We start from the raw sequence: 22,495 nt of genomic DNA, 5'->3' as shown, positions 1-22,495 counted from the left end.
ACACTATGGGATGCCACAAACGCCAACAAAATAATGATTAAAAAAATTGATAACTTTTACCGGAAATACTCTTAAAACATATTGTTCCGGACGCCATGGTCATTATACTAATGACTTCAGTAGCATTGCGAGAGGATTCTTACTCATTGCCCTGCAATTTCCTAGACACTTTCTTATTAGAAGTATACAAGTGGTAGTAGCTGTACATGTGGTTAAAGTTGCAGCAGTTGTAGTTGTATATTAGTAGTAGTAGTATAGCAGCAGCAGCAGTTGTAGTATAGTCGTAGTATTAGTATTAGTAGTATCAGCAGCAGTAGTAGTATCAGTAGTAATTATGGAAGTAGTAGTATAGTAGTAGTAGTAGTAGTAGTGTAGTAGTAGTAGTAGTAGTAGTGGTAGTAGTAACAGTATAGTAGTAGTAGTGGTAGTAGAAGTAGTAGTAGAAGTAGCAGTAGCGTTAGTAGTATTAGTAGTAGTAGTAGCAGTATACAGTAGTAGTTGTAGTAGAAGTGGTAGTAGTAGTAGTAGTAGTAGTAGTAGTAGCAGCAGCAGTAGTAGTAGCAGCAGCAATAAATTGCGGGAGAATCTTGTAGTGTTGGAATCGGTGATCGTTGTAGGGTTTTTGCAGTGGTGGCAGTCGTGGAAGCAGTTGATTGGTGACTATGGAAGTTGCAAGACAGGTGGTAGTGGCAGAAAACAGCTATTACCAATACAAGTCAAGTACAGGAATAGTAATATTAGTGTTGGTGATGGTAGTAATAGATTCAATAGTCTTGTGATACAAGAAGTGTGTGAGTATATAAGAAAGTGGTGTCTTGCGTCATTGATAACCTTCAAATCACAATAGGCCTGTATATCTGTATATTTTCAAAAATATTTTGTAGGTCACTTATAGATAGATTGTGACCCTTTTAACCTTTCTTGTGTCAGTATCAGTTGTTTCCTTATCATGCCCATTGTGGGAGCCTGGTGCCTTTGAATGTTTCTACAGATAAATGGCGCTATATAAATGCTGTCTCATCATCATCATCATCATCATCAAGCAAAGATCAGGCTAAAACTTTGTAACAAGTGTAAGTGTCCAAGCACAATAGATATTCGAGTAATGTTCGTTCAAAGTAGTTCCGTATTCGTCAACTCTTGCTAACTTTTTTTTTTTTTTTTTTTTTTTTTTTTTTTGGTGCTGCGATCAAGCGTTGTGTTGATTTCGGCGCAAACTTTATAATATACTCTGGTACAATTCACCTAAGAAAGGGGAAAATCAGTACTTGCGATGTTTTAATTATTGAAAATAACTATATGGAGTTTAACCATCCCTCTTTCCTTTTCCCATCAACCGAGACCACCTCTCCAACTCTCGCTCTGATTCTCTCCAATCACAGTTATCTTCTTTTTTTTTTTTTACTTCTTCACTGGTTATATGGATTACCTCTTATCAAATTATTCCTAATTCGCGCAGTTATGACGTCTGCGTCATCGGTGCTTCTTCACCAACATGTCGCACACGATGTTGAGATCGTGCTCGGCCAGCGGAGCAGCAAATTTGTGTCCGGATAACCTCTTCGTTACCCAATACATCAATCCAAACTCTCCATCCCCCGTCCCCTCCCCGTCCTTCCCCCCTCGTCCGTTCCGTCTGTCGCTGGGGCGATCTTCACCTTCGCTCCATATGCATGTCTTCCAACGAAAACAGACAAATTTGCAAATTAAATTTTCGGCACACACAATAAAATAAACAAACAGAGCGCAGGGGAGGATGAAAATGAGCTAGAGGAGATGGAGGAGGGCTGTAAAGCGTGGAAATAAAAGACGAAGATCCCAAGAAGGAACGATTTTCTTTATCTCTTCTTCTTCTTTTTTTCTCTGAGGGGAGAGGTTGTAACGAATTAGACGCTAGGTCCGAAGGAAGGTACGGTCCCCGAGCAAACACACCCCGAGCGCAGCGCTGAGACAACAAGCATGATCCGAGTTGATTTCCCGAGCGAACTCTCTCGCCATCTTCTTTCTCTTGGAGTCAAATTGTTTTTTGGGCTTGAGTTATTACAACGAGTTAATCAAGCGCCCGAGTCGGACCTCATTACGACAACTTCGCGTCATTTACTCAAACACTGGAAAATTGTTCATTTGTCAAATTAGGCCCCAAATTGGAAATTAAGTACGTCACGCTCGCTGTGCCTACGGATTAGCTTTTTTGTCTTCCTTTTTACCTTCTTCCTTCTTTCTTTCTTCCTCTCTGTTCATGTAACCACTGGGTAGCTCAGGATGATCCTGCGCACAATTCAATCGCGTCTTTATCTTTTTTCCAGCACGACGGGCCTGATTACAGTCACGCCTACGCGCGTGCGTTTCCCGCAGACGAGGACTGCTGGCCTCGAACCTTAAAACTAAAGGAATCCCCGAGGCAGCGTGCGAATCATCAGCGAGTCTCTCCGAAGGGCATGATTTCAACTGTCCCTCAGCGCCTGACTGAACTTTAACGCTTGGTTATCCTTGCGATTAGGCATTAACATCCAATCAGAGACCTTCCCCGGTCTCTCCATCTCTCCTCCCCCTTCTCCCTCTCCCCTCTCTCTCTCTTTATCCCTTTATCTATCTTTCTACCTATCTTTCTCTCCTTTCCACTCTGTATCTCCTTCTTTTAGATGAGTTTCCCCGTCCCCTGTATTTTAATGCGCGCGGGAGCAGGATGCGCTACAAGCATCCAAGTTCCGGTATAGTCCGGACCCGTCGCCAAGCAGCAACATCCACCAAAGCCCCTTATCCACTCCCACTCCACCCCCTGCTTGCCTGCCTGTCCAACACCATCATCACAAACACAAGAAAATGCCTTTGATCAAAATCAGGTCAGAGACGCGGGCGCACACACCTTAGCGCCATTTTGATAATTAATTTGATATTAAGACCTAGTAATCAGCTTAAATCCCGATTGGTAATAAGCCGTCCCGGGGATGTCATGCTACGCCGAACCAAATCACACAAATGCGCAGTCAACACCAGGGGAAAGGCGGCGGGGAGGGTCGCAGGGGAGCTCCGCGTAATTCCGGCCCGAAAATCGAATCCCGTCGAAAACTAGTTTCTAGTTTATACATTTGCAGAAAATAGGACTTTTGCCCTATCACCTTGTCCGAATCTCTTTCAGTGACAGAAAGCGACTATTTCTTTTTTACTTCTTCTTCTTCACCCGTTTTTCAGTCATCACAGCCGTGCATTATTTGAGTAACTCCGTCGAGCGTCGAATTCGGACACCGAATCCAACTTATATGAAACGATTCTGACCTAGTTACATATTGCATTTTCATAAATAACATTTAGCATTACGTCAAACCCAATCTCCGTCATCTCACGACTGTCACACTTTCCATTTCGAAAAAAGGACATTACCAGCCAGATTACACACCAATGAGTGATGTCACTTGCGAGAGGTCATCAAGTTACATTACCCTTTGTAAGGGTGCATGCTACTTGAAAACTTTTATGACCCACCATGGAACCCTTTCACATTCTAAAGATGACAGAACGTATATGACATAAACATTTCAAATACGAGATGTTCCATTTTATTCAGAGGCTTGTTTCGAAAGCAATAATTCACCTCTGCGCTCATGTTATCGCGAAAATTGTCATCCCCATGTTACTTGGGATTGAAGATACATGTATTGTTGAGGAAACCCGATTCGAAATTCGACTGTTACAATTTTTTATACCGGTACAATACAACGGAAGTAACTACTGATGAAACTTGATGAAAATAAGCATAATATGAATTGGTGATTTCTGCACTGAGTATATTTTTAATTGCAACTGATTGACAGATTGCCCTGGGTCTGGTTGTCTGATTGTCTTGTGAATATAACGCCTGTCTAGCAATCACAAGGTGGTAGGTTAGAATCCCAACCGAGTATGTATGCCCATGATTAGTTGTAACGGCTATAAACTAAAAAAAACAAAAAAAAACAAAACACGTAATAATCGGGGTTTATTTTCGTCGATAAAGGGCAATTTGTCAATCACTTACAATAAAACAAACATAGATTAGTTGTATAGCAGTGTATATGGAAGATCTTTTACTGGTTCTAATATTTTCAGCATTATGAAGATTTGACAAATTCGGCACAACACTGAATACAATGCAAACGATTTCATGTGCGATATGTGTTCAATTATCTCTGGCTCATTTTATTCATTTTTTTTTCTCAAGAAGGAATCAACGTTTCCATGTGCTCAAACACTGAATCTTTGTGAAGAAAATTTACGTTTTGGAGCGTCTTGCTTAAAATATCAATTTGATGTAGGCCTACACATGAAAACGATCCCAAGATCTCCGCAAGGTTTAATTCTCATTTGAACATCACCGCCATATTAATTAGTTCATGTCGAATCATGAAACAGCAGACACGTTAAACTTTATATCAGCTTAATGAAACATTTGTGTGTGTGGTGAGTTGGTACAAAAACGACTGTATCTGGAACTCTCTCCATTCTATATATATATATATATATATATATATTCTTTATCCACAACGCTGACATCCTAAATCACAGTAACATTTTCAAAAGGTCAAACACACCATCCCTTTTCTTATTGCGAGAAAAAATACAGTAATTCCGTCAAAAGATTATGTTATCATGATGTGTGCGTGTGTGTCAGGTTTTCCTAATCACTCATTGTAATGATGAAGGTAAACTGATGTGCATTTATTACCAGAGGAAGGAATTGACTGATTAGTGGTCAGAATTCTAACAGAAATATTGAGAAGTAAAAACGCACACACTCGCACATGCTGACGAAACAATCCCAGTTTTTTTTTTTTTTTTTTTTTAACCATGTGTTGTCTTCATAATGCCGTCTTCGTGATGTTTGATACATTTTATTTGTCCTACCTGATATGGTGGAAGAGTCTTGGGACTCCTATAAGAGGGTTGCTCATGTCTTTGGAGTGATTGTCATCACGTGCTCTAGATGCATTCGTAGATTAAGCTCAACTCTTCCCTGCTGGAAAGAACACAGTGTCCCACAGTGTGAATCACAATGTGTAACACAGTGTGCAATCCCTTCACACTGTGAAATTCGAGCGTTTTAACATTGTGAACACATTGTGAATCGTCGATTCACAGTGTGAACCATCAAAATTACAATGTGAAACAACATAACATTACTATATGAACTGTATGTGAAAAATCACGCCACATTGTGAAATCATCTTCACGCTGTTAAATTCGAGCGTTTTCATATTCGACAATGTGAACAGATTGTGAACACACTGTGGGACACTGTGTTCTTTCCAGCATGGTTGTTTCAGACAATATTAGTGACTCAAGAGACTTGAATGCATTGGTGCTTGTCTACCTTCCATCAAACCTATTAAACAAATAAGCCTTCAACAGAAACACTGGAACTATAACTCCCGTCAGAGATGACTGTGTAACCAGGACAAGAAAACGGCGCCGAGTTGGACACCAAAACGCACCATCCCAAAGTCAAACAATGAGTAAGCCATGACAATCATTTATTAACATATTTGCAATTGTTACAGTTATACGATGTACTCAATCCCGATCTGTAACATTTTGGTCGGGGTGAGTTTTGTTCTGCACTCTCTAATGATGCCCTATGTTGGATGGTGCTACCACCCAACTCACCTGTATTCTGTCCTCGGGAAGATCTGTCTTCAGCGCCAGTAGCTCCCGGGCGTAGACGTCGGGGTAGTGAGCCTCGTTGAACGCCTTCTCCAACTCATCTAACTGGTATGACGTAAAGATAGTCCTAGTTGGAAAAAAAAAGAGAAAAAGAAATGCATGGAGGAGGAAATGACGTATTGCAAGAGCATAAAGAGAACAAATAACTCACGTATACGGTTGCAAGGGGGTTATTGATCTGTGGTAGATTTATCCAATAATGGCCACAGATCAATATGATACTGTGATTCAAAGGACGCGAAAGTGCACGGCACAAACGCAAGAAAAAGCAAAGTTTAAAAAAGAGTCTCTTACACAGAAAGTCTCCCAGGTTTCTCTTTTTTTTTTATTGACTGTTTGTGATATTTTACTTCACATGATATAATGACAGATATCCTTGGGAAATGACAATATCATCTACACTGAAAATATGCAGACAATATCGCAATAACACAAAGATATATCACAATGATCGATTTTGACCATATACAACGCACACGCACGCACACACACACACACATATATATATATATTATATATATATTTACATATATTCATTTATGTATATAAAATTACAGATAATACGTGTATGTATGTGTATATGCATCAGTGTTCCCATAGTGACACAATGGATATTGCTCTTGCTGTAAGATAACTTGCATTTATGTGGATATCTTTGTTAAAAAACGAATTCGGACTTTGGAATCATTACTATGACACCGTGTGCATATTTCTTTTATTCTCATAGAAGTGACTGGCCCGATTCATTAATATTTCAATTAATCACAGTGACACCCAAGCTTAGTTTGAATTTCTAACAAAAAAAAAAAAAAGAATAAAAGGAAAATATAGATGGAAAAGCTGTGCGGGAAACCCACTGGCCCATCGTTCGCTTCATCCTTGCCCCCCAACGAACGTTTGGACATAATCCACCGGAAAGGGAATTGGGTGTTAGCGAAACGATTAGCGAGATGACATTCTTGCAAACTTCAGGTTTCGAGAAAAAAAAAAGAGAACGTAAGGTACACCCGCATTATTCATGATTGTACTCCACGACTAATCACTCAAATCTAAAGTATCGAATTTTGATGAATTCTAGATGCCCCTCCCTCGAGAGGAGGGGAAAATAGGCCCGATGGGGGTGGAGAGAAGTTCTCACGTTACCCCTTTGACAGATGGCTGGTCATAACTTGGTTACCAATCGCACCCGGGCGATAATTTTGCGTGTCTTTAAACTTTCTTGCCGTGACATCGACCCGCTCACCGAGTTGCCACGGGGGCCTAGCCCATTGGATGTCTGCTCTCGACTCCGCTCGTGACATTGGTCTTGGGATAGTTTTCGCGCCCATCCGGACGCAAAATGAGATCACTATTTTGGCTCTTCACCCCCTCCTGATTGTGATAATTATCGGGCGCATCCTTTCGACCACGTGACATGCGCCTAGGCTGATGATAATTTCAGCAACAGATCTCTGTTGTACAGGAAAAGTCAGAGCAAGAATTGTCATGATCGCAAGCGCCGTATCCCATTTTGGACCCCTTTATACCAGTTACAACTTTACCACATACTGTAATTTTCAGTTGAGAAGGAACACGTTGTCTTTTACATCAGAGAAGTATAGATAAACAATAATATTTTCCCACATATCGTTGCATCTTTATTGACTATTATTGCACTAATTTCAATTAATTATTTCAAACAGGTCATAATAAGCCACAATGCAAGTTTCAGGCTGGTGTAGGATCATGGGTCACTGCCATGTAGGCCCATGTTACTTTACTTTGTTATTTTTATTTTGCGACTCCTACCTCTCAAAGAGAGTTTAAACCATTAGCATGTTGGATCCTTAACAATAATACTAATTGCATGTGTGTGTGTGTGTATGTGTGTGTGCGCGCGCACTCATTCTGTTCAATTTATTATAGCAACTGCGTGGTGAATATTTATTGCAGCATTTTATAGCTCTCCTTATATTCCATGAACATTTTGTATTGTCTATTCAGTATATAGACGGAAACTCTGAATATTATGTACAATATTACGCTGGAGGTGTTGTAGTAATTGAAAGAGATTTGCCAACCAAGCAGATTTTATGTACACGAGACATCGTATAATCCAATCAGATTCAGCCCAAAAGCATCATAATGACATCATTGAGAATTAGATTTCATTGGAACTCCAATTTTTATAGATTTCGATCATGTAATACTGATTTTGAACTATCAACGACAGAGTACCTCTGTTTTATTTTTTTAACTTATTTTGATCATATTAGGTTTATCGTTCAGCATATAGTCTCCTGCAATATCATACCAATTTTTATAATGTGAATGTATAACCTCCCTCCAGTTCGTTTCTCCATTTTAATTGAAGTGTGGAAATAACATCAATCAGCATTATAGACATTAGTCTCCTATATATCTTACCAGTTTTTATAATGTGAATGCATATAATCTCCTTTAAATTCGTTTCTCTATTTTAATCGAAATACTGAAATAGCATCAATCAGTAGGGCCTACAGTCTTTCCTTGCTTCGCAGTTATGCCTACATAAGGGATGAACGTCATTGTCTACTTCTTTATAGTACAAACATTGAAAGCACAGAAGAGATCAACCTTGAGTAGCATTAGCAGTGACTCGTCACATGCACTGATCAAATATTTGTTGTTTGTTTACTTTTTGTATTTTTTGTGCAGAAAAACGTGAAATGTTGTAGATTTCTCTTTTTTTTTTGTTCCTATGGTAACTATTGCAAGACTATTTGTGACCTTATTACACCAGGCACAAGGGTGTTTACAATGTAACGTTCATGTTTGTTAAGTATATTTTCACATGCTAGCTGTTGACTACGTTGTACTTTCATTATATGTACACATTGGTGTATATCTAGGAGTATAATACATGTAATAATGATAGTGTAGGTTTGAATGTACTTCGAATAAGTGCTTAAGTAGGGGTAGAGGACAGAGCCGTTGCATTTTTCTGAAAACAAACATTGCCTAGGAGGTTGGATACTGGTGGTCAATTTGTTTTGTGTTTATTTGAGTATGTGTTTGAGTTGTGTGTGCATGTGTGTTTTGTGTGTGTGTGTGTGTTCCTTTTTATTATTACTCTATCTCTGTACTGCATTTTCAGCTTCATTTCCTTCTTTATTTCCCTTTCTCTCTCTCCCTCTTTTTCTTCCCCTCTCTCTGGTCCGTCTCAAAAACATAATTCTGCCAAAGTAGCCTTGACGCATACAGCAATCACATCAAATCAAGTCGTCTGATTTTATTATCTCATTAGCGAGAAGTCGGAAGAATACGCCTTTCTTCGGGGAGCACATTTGAAAAGCCCGGTGTCCACAAGTTGGGCTATTCACCATTGTGAAGAAAGTACTATTACCCCCCTCTGATCGAACTAATTGGTTTACGGCTTGCTTCTCATTGCTCGTTACAGACATCAACTCCTTGCAGCGGACGCGTAATGGACAGAGGGTGTCTCGCCAAGTTGACGCACGCAACATCCATGATTGCGTTATGTGTACAATTTGGTATTTGGTAAACTTGGTGTATAGGAAAAGTGTGATGATACAACAGAGTACTGTCGTTCCATTTCAACATGCAACAAAGCAACGGCCGAGTCTGCTCGCTGGGGAAAACGTGAGTTGTGAGAATTCACCAAGAGAACCTTGGCGAGTTCGATCAATTTATCTTATTTTGAGTATTTTTTCTTTTCTTTTCTTCATGCAAGCCACAAGCTTTCCTATTCATTGATGAAAAGATATAGTCCTTCATATTTTGGATCGGAAAATGATGACGTTCATTTACTTCTTTTTTTATTGTGAAGTTATTTAGATAGCACTTAGCCTATACAAAGATCTGATGGTTTCGAAAAATAAGTGAAATAGAAGTCTAATTATTTTGTTGCTTTTTCGATCAACGTTGCTCAGACTAACAACGATTCATGTGCTATGTTTACGTGTGCTTTTCCAAAAATGGCATACCGGTATTCTGAAACTGTCGTTGCCTTTCTGAGAGTCCAAATCAACTGCCATCAACAAAATGAAGATTTGATTGGCTTTGTTCAGCACGTGGATAGTGAATGATGCAAAGGCATTGAAAAAAGAAATGATAAGTTTTGGAAAAATCTTGGTCAAATTCACCTCACATGAATTGCAGTTTCAAATAGGAACAATAACTTCAGAAGCAGAAGGTATTAGTCGCAATATCACTGTACAATAATTCTAACGTAGTGACTACAATTTTATTTGGAAGGTATACGTAACGGTGAATCCACCAGCGAGAGGAGGGGAAGGCGGGGGTAATGTAAAGAACCTGTAGGCCCTATATATAGTTCTTCAACAGAATTTCAAATGTCTCATCTATTTTTTTTTTTATTTATTTATTGGAGGATTCATACCACTTAACATTTTAGTGTATGGCCAAGTGTCGTTGAATTGTGTATTGTGTCGAAAGGTTGATAATGACTTGAACGGTGGAAAAACATTAATGACTAGACTCAGAAACCCTTATATACCACACATTATTATCACGATGAATGGTATTAATTAATGGCACTATATGCATTGTATAGTAGCAGAATTAAAACACTACACTTGATTTAATTAACATTGTGAGGTCTACATGTATTGCAATCGACAAATGTTGTTGCTTTCCCTTTAGCAACTGAAGATTCCGTACATAATGGCCTATGGTTCATTAGAAGGCAGAGCAACATTACCCTTATTTCGACAACCTTCTAAATTATGTAAAATAGCTCACGGCATGTTTATCTTGTCTATTATAAGTGATGTTTATATATATTTGAAAGCCTATTCACACTTTACCAGGAGAATTGCGGGTCACAAAAGTAATTCTGACATTCTTTTGTTGACCTTTGACCTCTTTCAAATTACGTATATAATTGTATATTCTATATGAAAACAATAAAATGATAAAGCATAAAACTATTTTTTAAAAAGTGGACGGGCGGTTTTGGGCGGTTCAGTTACTAATGGTTATGCTGTTTTGCATGCTGTTTTGTTGTTCTTCTGGAGAAAATGGCGTAACACAATAAACAATACTAATTATCCTCCCCAGATTCAATGACCACAGACCACATGGTGAGATCAGATTAAACACAATTTTCGATTTTTTTTTTCTTTCCCATTATAGAGTTTCTTTCAAAGGCAATGCCGGACGACATAAAAGACTCTCTAATGTAAGACTCTTACGCTGCGGCATTGTGGTCAAGGGAGTAATCAGTATGGACTATAGTCCTGTATTACAGAGTAATAGAAAAAAATATACTAATTATATCCTGCCATTCCTATGTCCGTAATTGCCAATTATAAGCCAGCTCTAATCAGACCAGAGACGCATGGTCGCATGTAAGGGCCGATAAAAAGTGTGCCTAAATATCTCGCCTTTAACGATTTAATGGTAACACGTTACAAAATGCTGATACTGAAGACTATTCACCCAAGAAGGATTTCTACACCCACAATCGTTGCACTATATGAGTATTTTCATTCTGCAACATGGATATCAACATGTTTGCAGTAGCTATAGCTATATGGTGATAATAATGATCTTGCCGTGGTGTATAAGGAGTAAGAAATATCGAGCCTTTAGAACGACAACAGCCTCTGGTTAACTGGCAGAAGAAATGAGCACTTAAGTGGATGGTATCCTTCGTCATTACACAAATTCTACGACTGTTAAGAGGTATCTGCTGAAGATGATTTGAACACAAATTGCATCTCAATCGATGTCATCAGTAGGCCTAATTACCAAGACGGATTGGGGATATACATTGCAATTGGTAAAGATGTTTCATGTTATAAAAAAAACACGTAATTTGAGAATTATACTAGAACCAGATATATTGTTCTTTCATTATCATAGACACCTTTCTCATCACCTATTCATATTCTTATAATTCTTGAAATTGTCAATATAAGTGAGAAACCTGAAAATCCATACATGAATTTACAGTAGCTTGTGTTGAACTATAATGAACCATGGTACGCATGCACAAAGCTGTGTTTTTGTGCGTTATACACAATGGCGATCTTAAATTCTTATATAATTCTATAAATGAATGCTTAGGCCCCAAACTCATGGCTAAAAGCAAATATTATCGTGATTGATTGGAGAAAAAAGTCGTTGAAGTATTGAGTAGGAGAAGTAACAGGAGTACCAGTGACATCGGTGGAAACGGAAGGCTTATTGATGCTATTTCAGTCCCCATAGAATTGATAATACCAACGATGGCCACAACTTTTCCCTATATTACACAATATTAGCCTTCAAATTATACTCCTCGTTTCCTGCATACCTCCGTCACAATAAGTTATTAAATAAAGAGAAACGACAAGAAAAAAAAAAACCGTAGAAGAAATCAAAGCAGGTACCATCGTTCATGGGGCGGACGGAAACCAGAAAGTCTTCGATGTCAGTGGAGACTGATTAATCAAAGCCGACTTGCTTGTCGAACCTTTGACCACCGCCCCTTTTGTCATACGGCGCTCAGCGGTCAACAAGTTTGGGATGTAATTTCAAAAATTATCCAATTTTCAAATCACGCGCTTCTCAAGTATTCCCCGGCAAACATCTCAGGATAATTACAAAACTATAAAAAAAAGCAGCAGTTCGTCCGTTTTCTTTTCTCGGCAGAAGGAAAATAATCAATCAATGTCAGCAAAACATTTTATCTAACCTTTTCTCCCTCTCACTTTTGTTTAGCTCATGCTTGATTTTTTTTCCGTGAACATAGTCGACATCAATTTAAGGTGTTTAATAATTGTATATCAAAGCGTGATGAACACCGCATCTAACGTTCCTCTTACATCCTATGCCACGTCTAATGTTTCCTATAATTGGCAGGGAAAACAAAGAAAAGTCCATTTATTATATCATGTAATATAATTATATTAATACATAATATTTTTTAAAGTCTGGGTTAATCGTATCGATGAAGAACAGAATCATTATTTCATGGGTACCTTGTATGGGTAGGGATGTTAATGCCCTAAACTCACAGAGATGCAATTAAGGGTTACGTAAAGAGGACAGGACTTAATTTGAAGAGTTTGGTGGCAAAACGAGTCAGCTCCACTCTTTGTAACTGAAGAATGTTCCTTGTTATGCAACAAGTGAGGTAGGTCTTCCATTGGAAGGTTTTATTTTGCTTTTTCTGATGAGCGACTTACTTTAAAAGTGTTATAAATTGATGCTAAACCCGTTTTTGCAAGCAAACTCTTCATATAAACTCGTTATAAACTATGTTGAACTAACCTATGACGTCTCTTCTTTCTTTTCTTCTTTCCAATCCCGTTCACAGATGTTGGTGACTGCTGGCTGAATATACTGCTTCTCTCGACATTGTCTTCCATCAGGATATCTACAAGGAAAATGGGAAAAAGAGATATAATATGAGTTTTTTTTTCACCTTAAACTCTCTTATTTTAATCCAAACTTAAACATGTATAAGATTACAGATGAATATAAGTGTTTGATATGAAAACATTCGTTGTCATTGAAAGTCGCCATAAAATTGATGAATAAAATTAATATCCTAAATAATATCAACTTAAGAATTTCATGAAAGAGAGACAGAGCGGTTGAGAATTAAGAAGTCAAATTGTTAACCTTATTCAAAAGCTAAGGTCCTAAAATTAGTTCTTCAAGAATGAAATAAATCAAACGACGGAAAATTCAAACAAAAAGATAGTTAGCAGCTATATATCTAATAATCAACCTTAATTACTGTAATTACCTTGAATTACTGTAGATTTGGATACAGTTGGTTTATCTGTATCTGTCTATGAGGTGCATAACGCATCTACAACCATCTAAAGCAAATACAGGCGATTTCATGTACTTGTTCGGTGATTCTAGTTTGTGCTCGTATTCATCGTAGATATTGTATATATATATATATATATATATATATATATATATATATATATATATACATATATACATATATACATATATAACGGTGATGCTAAATAAGAATGTCACAGCTCAAAGTGCCAGAGGTATGCATTAAACTTTAAAGTATCGAATGAAAAAAACGTCAGAGACCACATGTTTATCAAAGAAAAAAAAAATATCTTAAGTGATGAAATAAAGGAATAGGGAAAATTGAGAGGAAACATCATTCCAATTAAATGTATTCTTTTAAGATACACCAGTTGGAATGATGTTTATAGTGAATATTTATCATTGTGTATGCACGTCATTTATCTCATACATATTTCAAATGCATAAGATGAGACGAGTATAGCAATGGGTGCTTATTTTCTAACATTTTGAAATGAATTCATTGTCATGACGTAACAGATGTGACATATCATGTTATGTGTGTGTGTGTGTGTGTGTGTGTGTGTGAACTAACGGGAAAGATACGGGAACACGTAGATACGACCAACTCAGTGATTAAGTAAGATAAATTTTAATGAATGATAGAAATAAAGTACAAGTAAGAGGGAACCGATAAGTGAAATTAAAAGATATCGGACTTATGGCGACATTTAATGTAAGAATGCTAGAAAGTCTGATTCATTCGATTGTATATGGATGGAACGTGTGGCTATATCAGGGCAACTGTCACCGTTATTCGATACCCATGCATAATGTATGCAAACGTGCATGCCTAAAAGATACAGTATACACTTGTGCATTGTCTTGGTCTTTCATTTTGTTTCCGTATATGTACGCACTATAATCACTCCGCGATAGAACACCTATATATAGATAAAATGATATTATATGCGTATTAAATCTTGCATAAAAACTTAAGTCTCTAGTGATTGCTTGAAAAAGCTTCATGTGATTATTAATTCATGTATTTTCAGCTATTTCAGAATGTTGGTCTGTCCGACACTCAGTGGAAAACTATTTGGAAAATGACGTCACTTTTTATGATGACATTTTCCAAATTATACACTACTTGTGAAATTGTGTCACAAAGCATTTGTGATATCGTGCTCTGATTCGTAAAATGAAAATTAATGTCTTAAAGCAATTCTGATATCGCGGGCAGCTTCGTCGGGTCACTTTGTGACATCACAAAGCAGTTCTCATAGTACTCACTTGCTTCGTATATTAATATACGATCACTGTAGGATCCCTCTACAACATCAAATCCCCTACACGACTTTTCACCTCATTTCACGCCTATGTCTGATTTTTTTTTTCATCCAAAGTATGAAATATACTCTGATTAATTTCAAATTTCGCTTTAAAATTATGGCACTCGATGTCTCCCAAACCATTTTTATAGAGCACCTCTGTCCATAATTTTGATTCTGTCTTAATTATTTTTGTGTTAATTATTATTACAGTAAGCATTTTTAAAGAAACTCTTGAGTGCTTCACAATATACAAGTATTACACTTTAGTGGACCTCTCAGTTCTCTTTTCCCCTTTTAAACGTAACTTAGTATTTTGCCGGTGTGCAAGTATATCTCTATTTGTTAACTATCGTTCATTTTTCGCACATTCTAATGTTTATAATGCTTATGATATAATTCCAGATTTATTCTGTGTTATATTTTGCTGGAAGAAAAATGAGAATAAAAAATACATGAATTGACCCGAATGAATCGAATTAGAGGCTCTCAAGGGCTAAGTATATTTTGATACAATATAACACAGTATACTATATGCATCCTCGTTTGATATCATACTTTCATGATAATCTTTTATGTGTTTTCTTTATGATATCCAGCTCATTTGATATGTATTTATCTTAAGATATGGTGCCTGTCATGATCTTTTACGTTTTTCATGAAAAGGTTAATGTGTTGTAGTTACTTAATATTTATACGTTTCTCTGCACATAATGATGTGGTTTGCATTTTGTTGTATACCTTATCAATAATGGTATAGTTTGATGGGAGTGCATATTACAAGCTCTGCTTTTCAGCTTCCCCTCCATTTTTAACATATTTTTCAATATTACGGAGTAAATAACATGTATTTAATCGTGTTCTCTATTTTCGTGTTTATATCATATTTCGATGTATGTAAATATGTATATTGCTTTCTTTCATGCTATATTTCATACACTGACACTCTGGGTTGAAAATAACTGAAATGAAAATGAAATGAAATGAAGGTCGACACAGTAACATATATTCAACAAATTTATAGTTGAGTGCTCTATTTACAAAGTAAAATTATAGGGGCATTGAGAGATATTGACAATACATCATGAACACGTAGCCACTGCTGAAATTTTGAGCTCCTTGTAATTTCTTTCTCTTTAATACAAGCGATTATAATTTGTCAATTGTTTCAAGGTTCTATCAAGCCCGTCCAAACGTCTGCATGCGTTTCACAGATTCTATTCAATGATACTTAATTGTAACGTTCGGATGAATGCCCCTTCAAAATTATTTACTTGTCGTTGCATGAAATTTATGCATATGAAATAAGAGAGGGCCCCTGAAACACAAAGCTAGAGCTTGAAGGAAATAGAAAGTGGTTGACCATCCATTTTGAAAAGTAATTTTTCATTGATAGTTGGCGGCATTTTTTAGGAACTATTGATTCAGGGATGTTGATTAAAACAGTCTTGTCACCTTGATCAAAGTGAATATTTACGACAGCACAATGTCACTCAACGGGAAAGTTTTTAAGTATATCTTTTGATACAGTATCTATAGCAACCATGTCACAAGGACACGAAAGAGTGAAAATAGGCTTAACAAAATATAGATAGGTCATTCCCCTGCCCTGGATAACAGCAGGGGAGGCGAGTGAATTCATCAAACGTGATAAAAGGGAACATATCAAATTTGACAACACTCTGTCCATCTCGATCCAGCAGGCACTTCGCTTCGTTACACGTTCCCCTGCGTACAATAATCACCATTTGTCATTACTTTTCGCCAGATATTCTTGATTCGTCTGTCGAATATATTCTGCCTCCGCCTTTCTCTCCCGAGTCTCTGCCATCATTCACGTGGTTTGGGAATGGGTGTACCTGTCGCAGGCGTTGATTGCAATTAATCTCATACAGCTTTTGTGCCCACCTAACATCGAATTAGTCCAATTTTGCATGCGATGCCCCGTCTTCGGGGACCCCATCCCGATACGACGGGCAAATTGGAATTGTATCGCGAGCAAAACTCGGCGATTGCAAGCAACTGCAATCCGGGCCCCGTGTACCGACTGTTAAAAAACGCGACAGGATGGAGAACAAGGGTTGAGTAAGACCCACGAACCGGTTGCTCGCGTAGAGATTGATTCGACTGGGAGGGCTAGATGGGGTCCGCTTACTCCGCACCACTTGGAACGACTGGGATCGGTTTCTAGCCCGCAGCGGAGCCGTGTATTGCGATGTACGCCGTACGAGAGCTAATTTTCGAAATTGCCTTACTGAAGCTGAAATCGCAGTATCGGTGCTAAGCGTAGATTGCATTCGGTGTGGGCGCCGTGTGCGCTTCGTAGACGCGCGCACATCAACACACACACAACACACACACACATGCACACACACAACACAACACACACGAGACCGAATTACTCTTATGAAAATGACTTGTCGGAATCGGCAGCGCACGCCAATTAGCGCGTTTCGACCATTTTTGAAATCCGATCCGCCCTCTCAGATAGGTTTGCTACTGGCATGAATACGTTTCAGTCTCAAAAACGGAAAAAGTCGTTCTTTCCCCTGGCCCTCCCCAAATGGTTCAATTAATGTTAAAAGCTTCCCATTGAAAGGCCCAAAACCGATTCCCTCCCAGTCGCATCACTCAAAATTACTGAAGAATCTTTGGAACCTTAAAAAGCATGTGTTTCTGAAACAAGCGCGATGCGTCATCCAGATTGGGGGGGGGGGGGGTGGGGAAGAAGCGGACAATGTTCAGGGATCGCAAGAATAGTTTTTTCAAACTGTTTCTTCGCAAAACTCCTGTCGTAATTAGAGGCAAGGTGGAAATTGATTATACATGCGAGTAGAGAATCATGCTGATATAGCGATCACCCACGAATGGCTTGTCTGAGCGGGCCTGGACTGCAGAAATCAATGCTTGCGTTATGAAGCCACTGCATGTAAGGGAAGAAAACGGCGTCCAGATGAAATTTGCGGGAACCCGAGCCTAAAACTCTGCTGGTTATGCGGATTAGGGTCGTAAATTCGCTACAAGTGGCTCTACATGCTATCAGGTTTGGGCATTAGTTTCCCGCCATTCGATTTCTACACTGTTATTTCATCCGCTTGTGTACGCTTCTTCTCGTCTGGCTTTAACTCACATCTTCCTCTTCCGCGTCTTCATTTCTCCGATCTCACTCTTCCCCCCTCTCTCCCACTCCATCGGCCCATCTGTATAGCGTCAGAGTCTTTTATTTTCCCTTTTCTAAGCTCCCAACACCAAGTTCGAAGCTAATTCAATAATAAATCCGGTCGAAGAGAATCTAATTATCACTACATGTTTCAGTGGCATAAAATGTCTTGCCCGGGAGGTGGGGGTAATTGGGCAAAATTGTCGCAGCAATATCGTATTGGCTGTTAGTGGTGTACGTTAGCGTAGCGGGACCGAAGCACCCGATCTCACCGGCGGGAAGTATCGAACGCCTGTGACCGCTTCCTTACTCACCGCTACACGCAAGAAAATTGTGTGACGAGTTTCGATTCTTTTTTAGGGTATCGCTTCTCAGAAAATGACTTCTCGACTAGTAATGTGCGAAAAACGGGATTGAAACAATTTAGATTGAAGAGCGGTGGAAATATTAAGTGGTCATTCATCAATTACTGCACCCAGTTAACTTTTCGATGCACTTTTGAGAAAAACGAAAATATCTCGTCGAAAACTTACGTATCTTAATCATACCTGCACATGAGTATAACCTCAAAGAATGCTTTACATTAAACAAAATAGCCGATATAACACGTACATTTCTCATACTGCCTTCACAACTCGAAGCATCTTCATCTTCACCATTGTATTGATATACTAATCTTATCCGATTTAGATTGCAAAAGATCACAACAGTTATATCATAATTATTTCCGACTCCTGTTATTCGTTTGAAAAGACGATAATTTATTCACCACGGATCCAGATGTTACTCTGTATATCTAAACATTTTATGCGAATTAATTCAGAAGGACTAGACATTCTAATGACTTGGTAAATCTCTACCACGAGAGGTAGCCAAAATAACTATAAAAGTTCGTTTTCCTCTGACTAATTCCATTCCTTCATTCCTCTGAGACTGTCATAGATTATCATCTTGTACGGTTAAACCAAGAGAAACTTGATGTACACACTTGGTTAATTATGACCACGTATATATAGAGAGACTATAAACCTTGTTTAAGGTCCGCATGTTGTAGCGATGCTTATTTTTTTCCCCTCCTTACCTCAGTCGCTTGCTCACAGCCCCTGAAAATCGAATTTAGAATCCTGGGCCGTAATATTGAGATTAGTTTAATCATCTACATGTTAGCACTCACTGAGGGTACATTCCCACTCATTGGAACAGCAATTTAATTATCCCGATTGCAATGAGCTCTCGTTAGTATAGGCAGAGCGTCTTCTCGCCCGTGTCCTCATCTTAGAATGATGATATCCCAACAAAGATTGTGTATTTACGAGCTGCCGTCTTCTGCTAAGGCGAGTTGTGAGCCAAGAGGAAGCGAAAAACTTTAGCTTTATACTCCGCCTCAGAAAGATGAACAATAATTCTCAGAAAGATTGTACAATATAATGTTATAAAAATTGTTGACGCGCATCTTCTGTCCTTATTGTGATATCGTCATAATAATATCAAAAATATACTAGTTTCCAAAATATTTTGATTTGTGTCCTTGCGACAAACTTACTGAGAAAAGAGCAAAATAAAGCCGCCTTTAGAAGTGCTAATACTTTGATAGATTTGAAATTGAAATAACAATGCCGATAGGCATTATAAATCGATCTAACTTTACGCTGTCGGACGTGGACTAGAGGAAGATGTAAAACCACTGCAAAGGAAAAAGATAAGAAATTACATATAAAAATGTCATTAACAACAATTGTGAAGCTGAATGCAGTTAACTAATTCTAATATAATAATTATAGTATAAGTATGTTATATGCCCAGTCTAAGGCAACGAAATTACGTCATGGCGTATAGATATCAACGTTCTTGCAAATCAATGTACTTTGTGATCGTAAAGAAAGTAAAACCAAGACATTCCCGATATTGTTGTTTGCTTTGGAAAATAATCACTGTAATCAATGTGACTGAACATCTAGTTTCTGAATCCCACCCCACCCCTTAATATGACCACCTTAACATGCTCAACCCATTTTTGTGTTGTTGTTGTCCCTCGACCCACGGAGAAAATTCACAGCGAACACTGCAATGGGAGTTGAGTATTAGCAATCTCCCAAAGCTATAAAGCAGGTGCGTATACTAATCGGACCACGCTACATGATTTTGACAACAAACTTTCTTTTTCTTTCATTTTTGTTGTTAGAAAGATATTTCCAAGACCTTTCTTTGTCGCGTAAGAGTCAACTTCAGGGATCAGATTTTCGTAGTAATCATGACAGCACATTCGATCTCCTAACTACAGGACATTATATACTCCGTATTCATTACGAGTTAATTTTTCATGAGCAGTTCCAGGACTTTCTCCCTCTCTTCCCCCTCTTTTTTTCTCAGCGCAAGCATACGATAAGACGGTGTTGGTTGAAGAACCTAATCCAATTTTGCCCCGCGACTGTCACTCTCGTTGCGTCCACGTGTGTTCGAGTACACAATTCATTGTTCGCCGTAACACAAAGTGTTGCATGCGAAAGCATGCTCGCCGGGGCTGCGCTGCTTGTATTATTAGTTAGTTTCTAACTTGGTTATGCAGTTGGAGGTGTCATGAGGAATCAAAAAAGCTTTTCCTTGATGGTTTTCATTTGGCGATAATCCAATTTGAGGGTATTGTCGGTCAACACTCGTCCATGCCCGTGCAAGCGCTCGCCGGGTTGGGGCGTACCATTTAATTCCGCGTTGCAGGAGTGATAGGAGGCGCCACGGAGTGCCGGGTTTCATGGCGTGCAGGTGTGGCGTCCCGCTGTATACACTGAAGGCAGCTCTTTAATGAATGAACGACACAGACAGAAGAACTAACGCCGTGACGCAACAGTGTCATGGCGACTTCTTTCCAAACCAGTAATGTCTACTAGATCATCCTTTAATGCATCTGCACCTAATTGTTCTCGATCGGCTTAAGATATCTCTGTTGCCATCGTTGAATCAGATCTAGGGTGTCACTAACATAAAGCGTGAAAACGCCGAAACATTACACTCATCTTGAAATGAATTCAGAAATTCGAATGAATTATAATCACACAAATACACACGAACACATCCTGACGCAGTGGGAAACACACACACACACACACACACACACACACACACTCCCTCACACACACACACACACGCACACACATACGTACTCACACACAAAAATATGTACATAATCAGCACCATGCACTACAATCAAACGCAACAACTATCAAAACACACATCAAATCTTAATCTGAAAGGTTGTTCTGAATAAACCAATATTTACGTAATAATAATCCATAATAATCCTACCAAATTAATCACAGTCATACTAACAAGCTTACATTAAACCTTTGTAAGCTAAGTACATCAGTATGGTGCTCAGTATGTGGCTAATAATAGCTGTCTTTATCATAATCACAACGTGATGTGCACCATCATCCTGATTGACCACAAATTATGTGCAAAGTATCACAAAACTAAACTGCAGATTGTATTAAGAGGACTCCTATAGAAGATTTCCGCTATACTTTTTTATTTACATAATGACAAACCATTAATATTTCATGGCACATTCATATTTCATGGCACATTAACTCTAAACAAAATCTAAGAGAAATTACTAAATGTTTCACTGCATATATTTGAGGGGATTTTTTTTTTTTTTTTTGGGGGGGGGGTGATATTATATCTGACATACGCCGAGTCAAGTTCACTTGTTCCATTTAAACTATTTTTTCCATGAGTTAAATTCTCACCATCGTATAACATAAAAATAGAATTCGGTTTGATCATAATTATTGTGCTTTGATCGCTCTGTGATTTCCCTCAAAGAATAGGCCCAACACAACTAATATCTTACCAACTGTAATGTAACTAGAATCTACAGGCGAATACATCATTACGTCAACTAAATCGCCCTTAAAATAGTTTTAATTTAGTATTTCTATTTTTTTGTTTTTTGTTTTTTCAAGGACATTAGTTAGTAGAGTGTTCTTCCCAATTTGTCAGATATCCAAAACAAATTAGATCTCAAGCATAAGTCATGGTTTATGATATTATTAATGTACATTGTACCTGTATTTCTTTCTTCCCTCCATGAACGTCTGCGCTCTGCATAACGGCAAGAATATACTCCTACCAATAAATTACGAAAACAGATTAGTACCACATAATTATCATATTGTAAATTAACTGGGTGATACTTTGCAAGATAGCGCTAAATATGTCTGAAATCCTTGTGGATTAAATGTGGAATATAGCATAGCTATACTTAAAAGATTTTTTTGGTTAGTTGTTTGCTGACATTGTAGAACAAATTGAAACATTCAAAAATGAAACAAAATTAATGATATACCACTGGGAATCACAATGACCACTTCTTTAAATCTTTTCAAACTTTGAACTATCGAAACAATTGAGTGGTTAATTACTGATTATTGTTGTCATAATAAAAAGCAAGTCATTCACGGAAAGTTCATTTTAGAATTTCAAAAAATCCTCACCGAGAAAAGAAGAAGAAAAAAAAATACTATGCCTGAAACAACCT

The 22,495-nt window shown here is 38.1% G+C and overlaps 1 protein-coding gene across 1 annotated transcript in view; it reads right to left on the bottom strand.

Moving 5' to 3' along the window:
- Window positions 1–22,495, bottom strand: part of LOC140235082 (visual system homeobox 2-like) — a 38,851-nt gene that overhangs the window by 5,033 nt on the left and 11,323 nt on the right. Inside the window, exons 2-3 of the mRNA XM_072315155.1 lie at window positions 12,958–13,063; window positions 5,641–5,764 (exon numbers count right to left, since the gene is read on the bottom strand). Coding sequence (XP_072171256.1) covers window positions 5,641–5,764; window positions 12,958–13,063 — 230 coding nt within the window. The remainder of the gene's footprint in view (window positions 1–5,640; window positions 5,765–12,957; window positions 13,064–22,495) is intronic.

The sequence above is a fragment of the Diadema setosum genome, chromosome 1, assembly GCF_964275005.1.
Source record: "Diadema setosum chromosome 1, eeDiaSeto1, whole genome shotgun sequence".
Classification (NCBI taxonomy): Eukaryota; Metazoa; Echinodermata; class Echinoidea; order Diadematoida; family Diadematidae; genus Diadema; species Diadema setosum.
The sequence above is the reverse complement of the archived record's forward strand: the minus strand, read 5'-3'. Positions and strand labels throughout refer to the sequence as shown.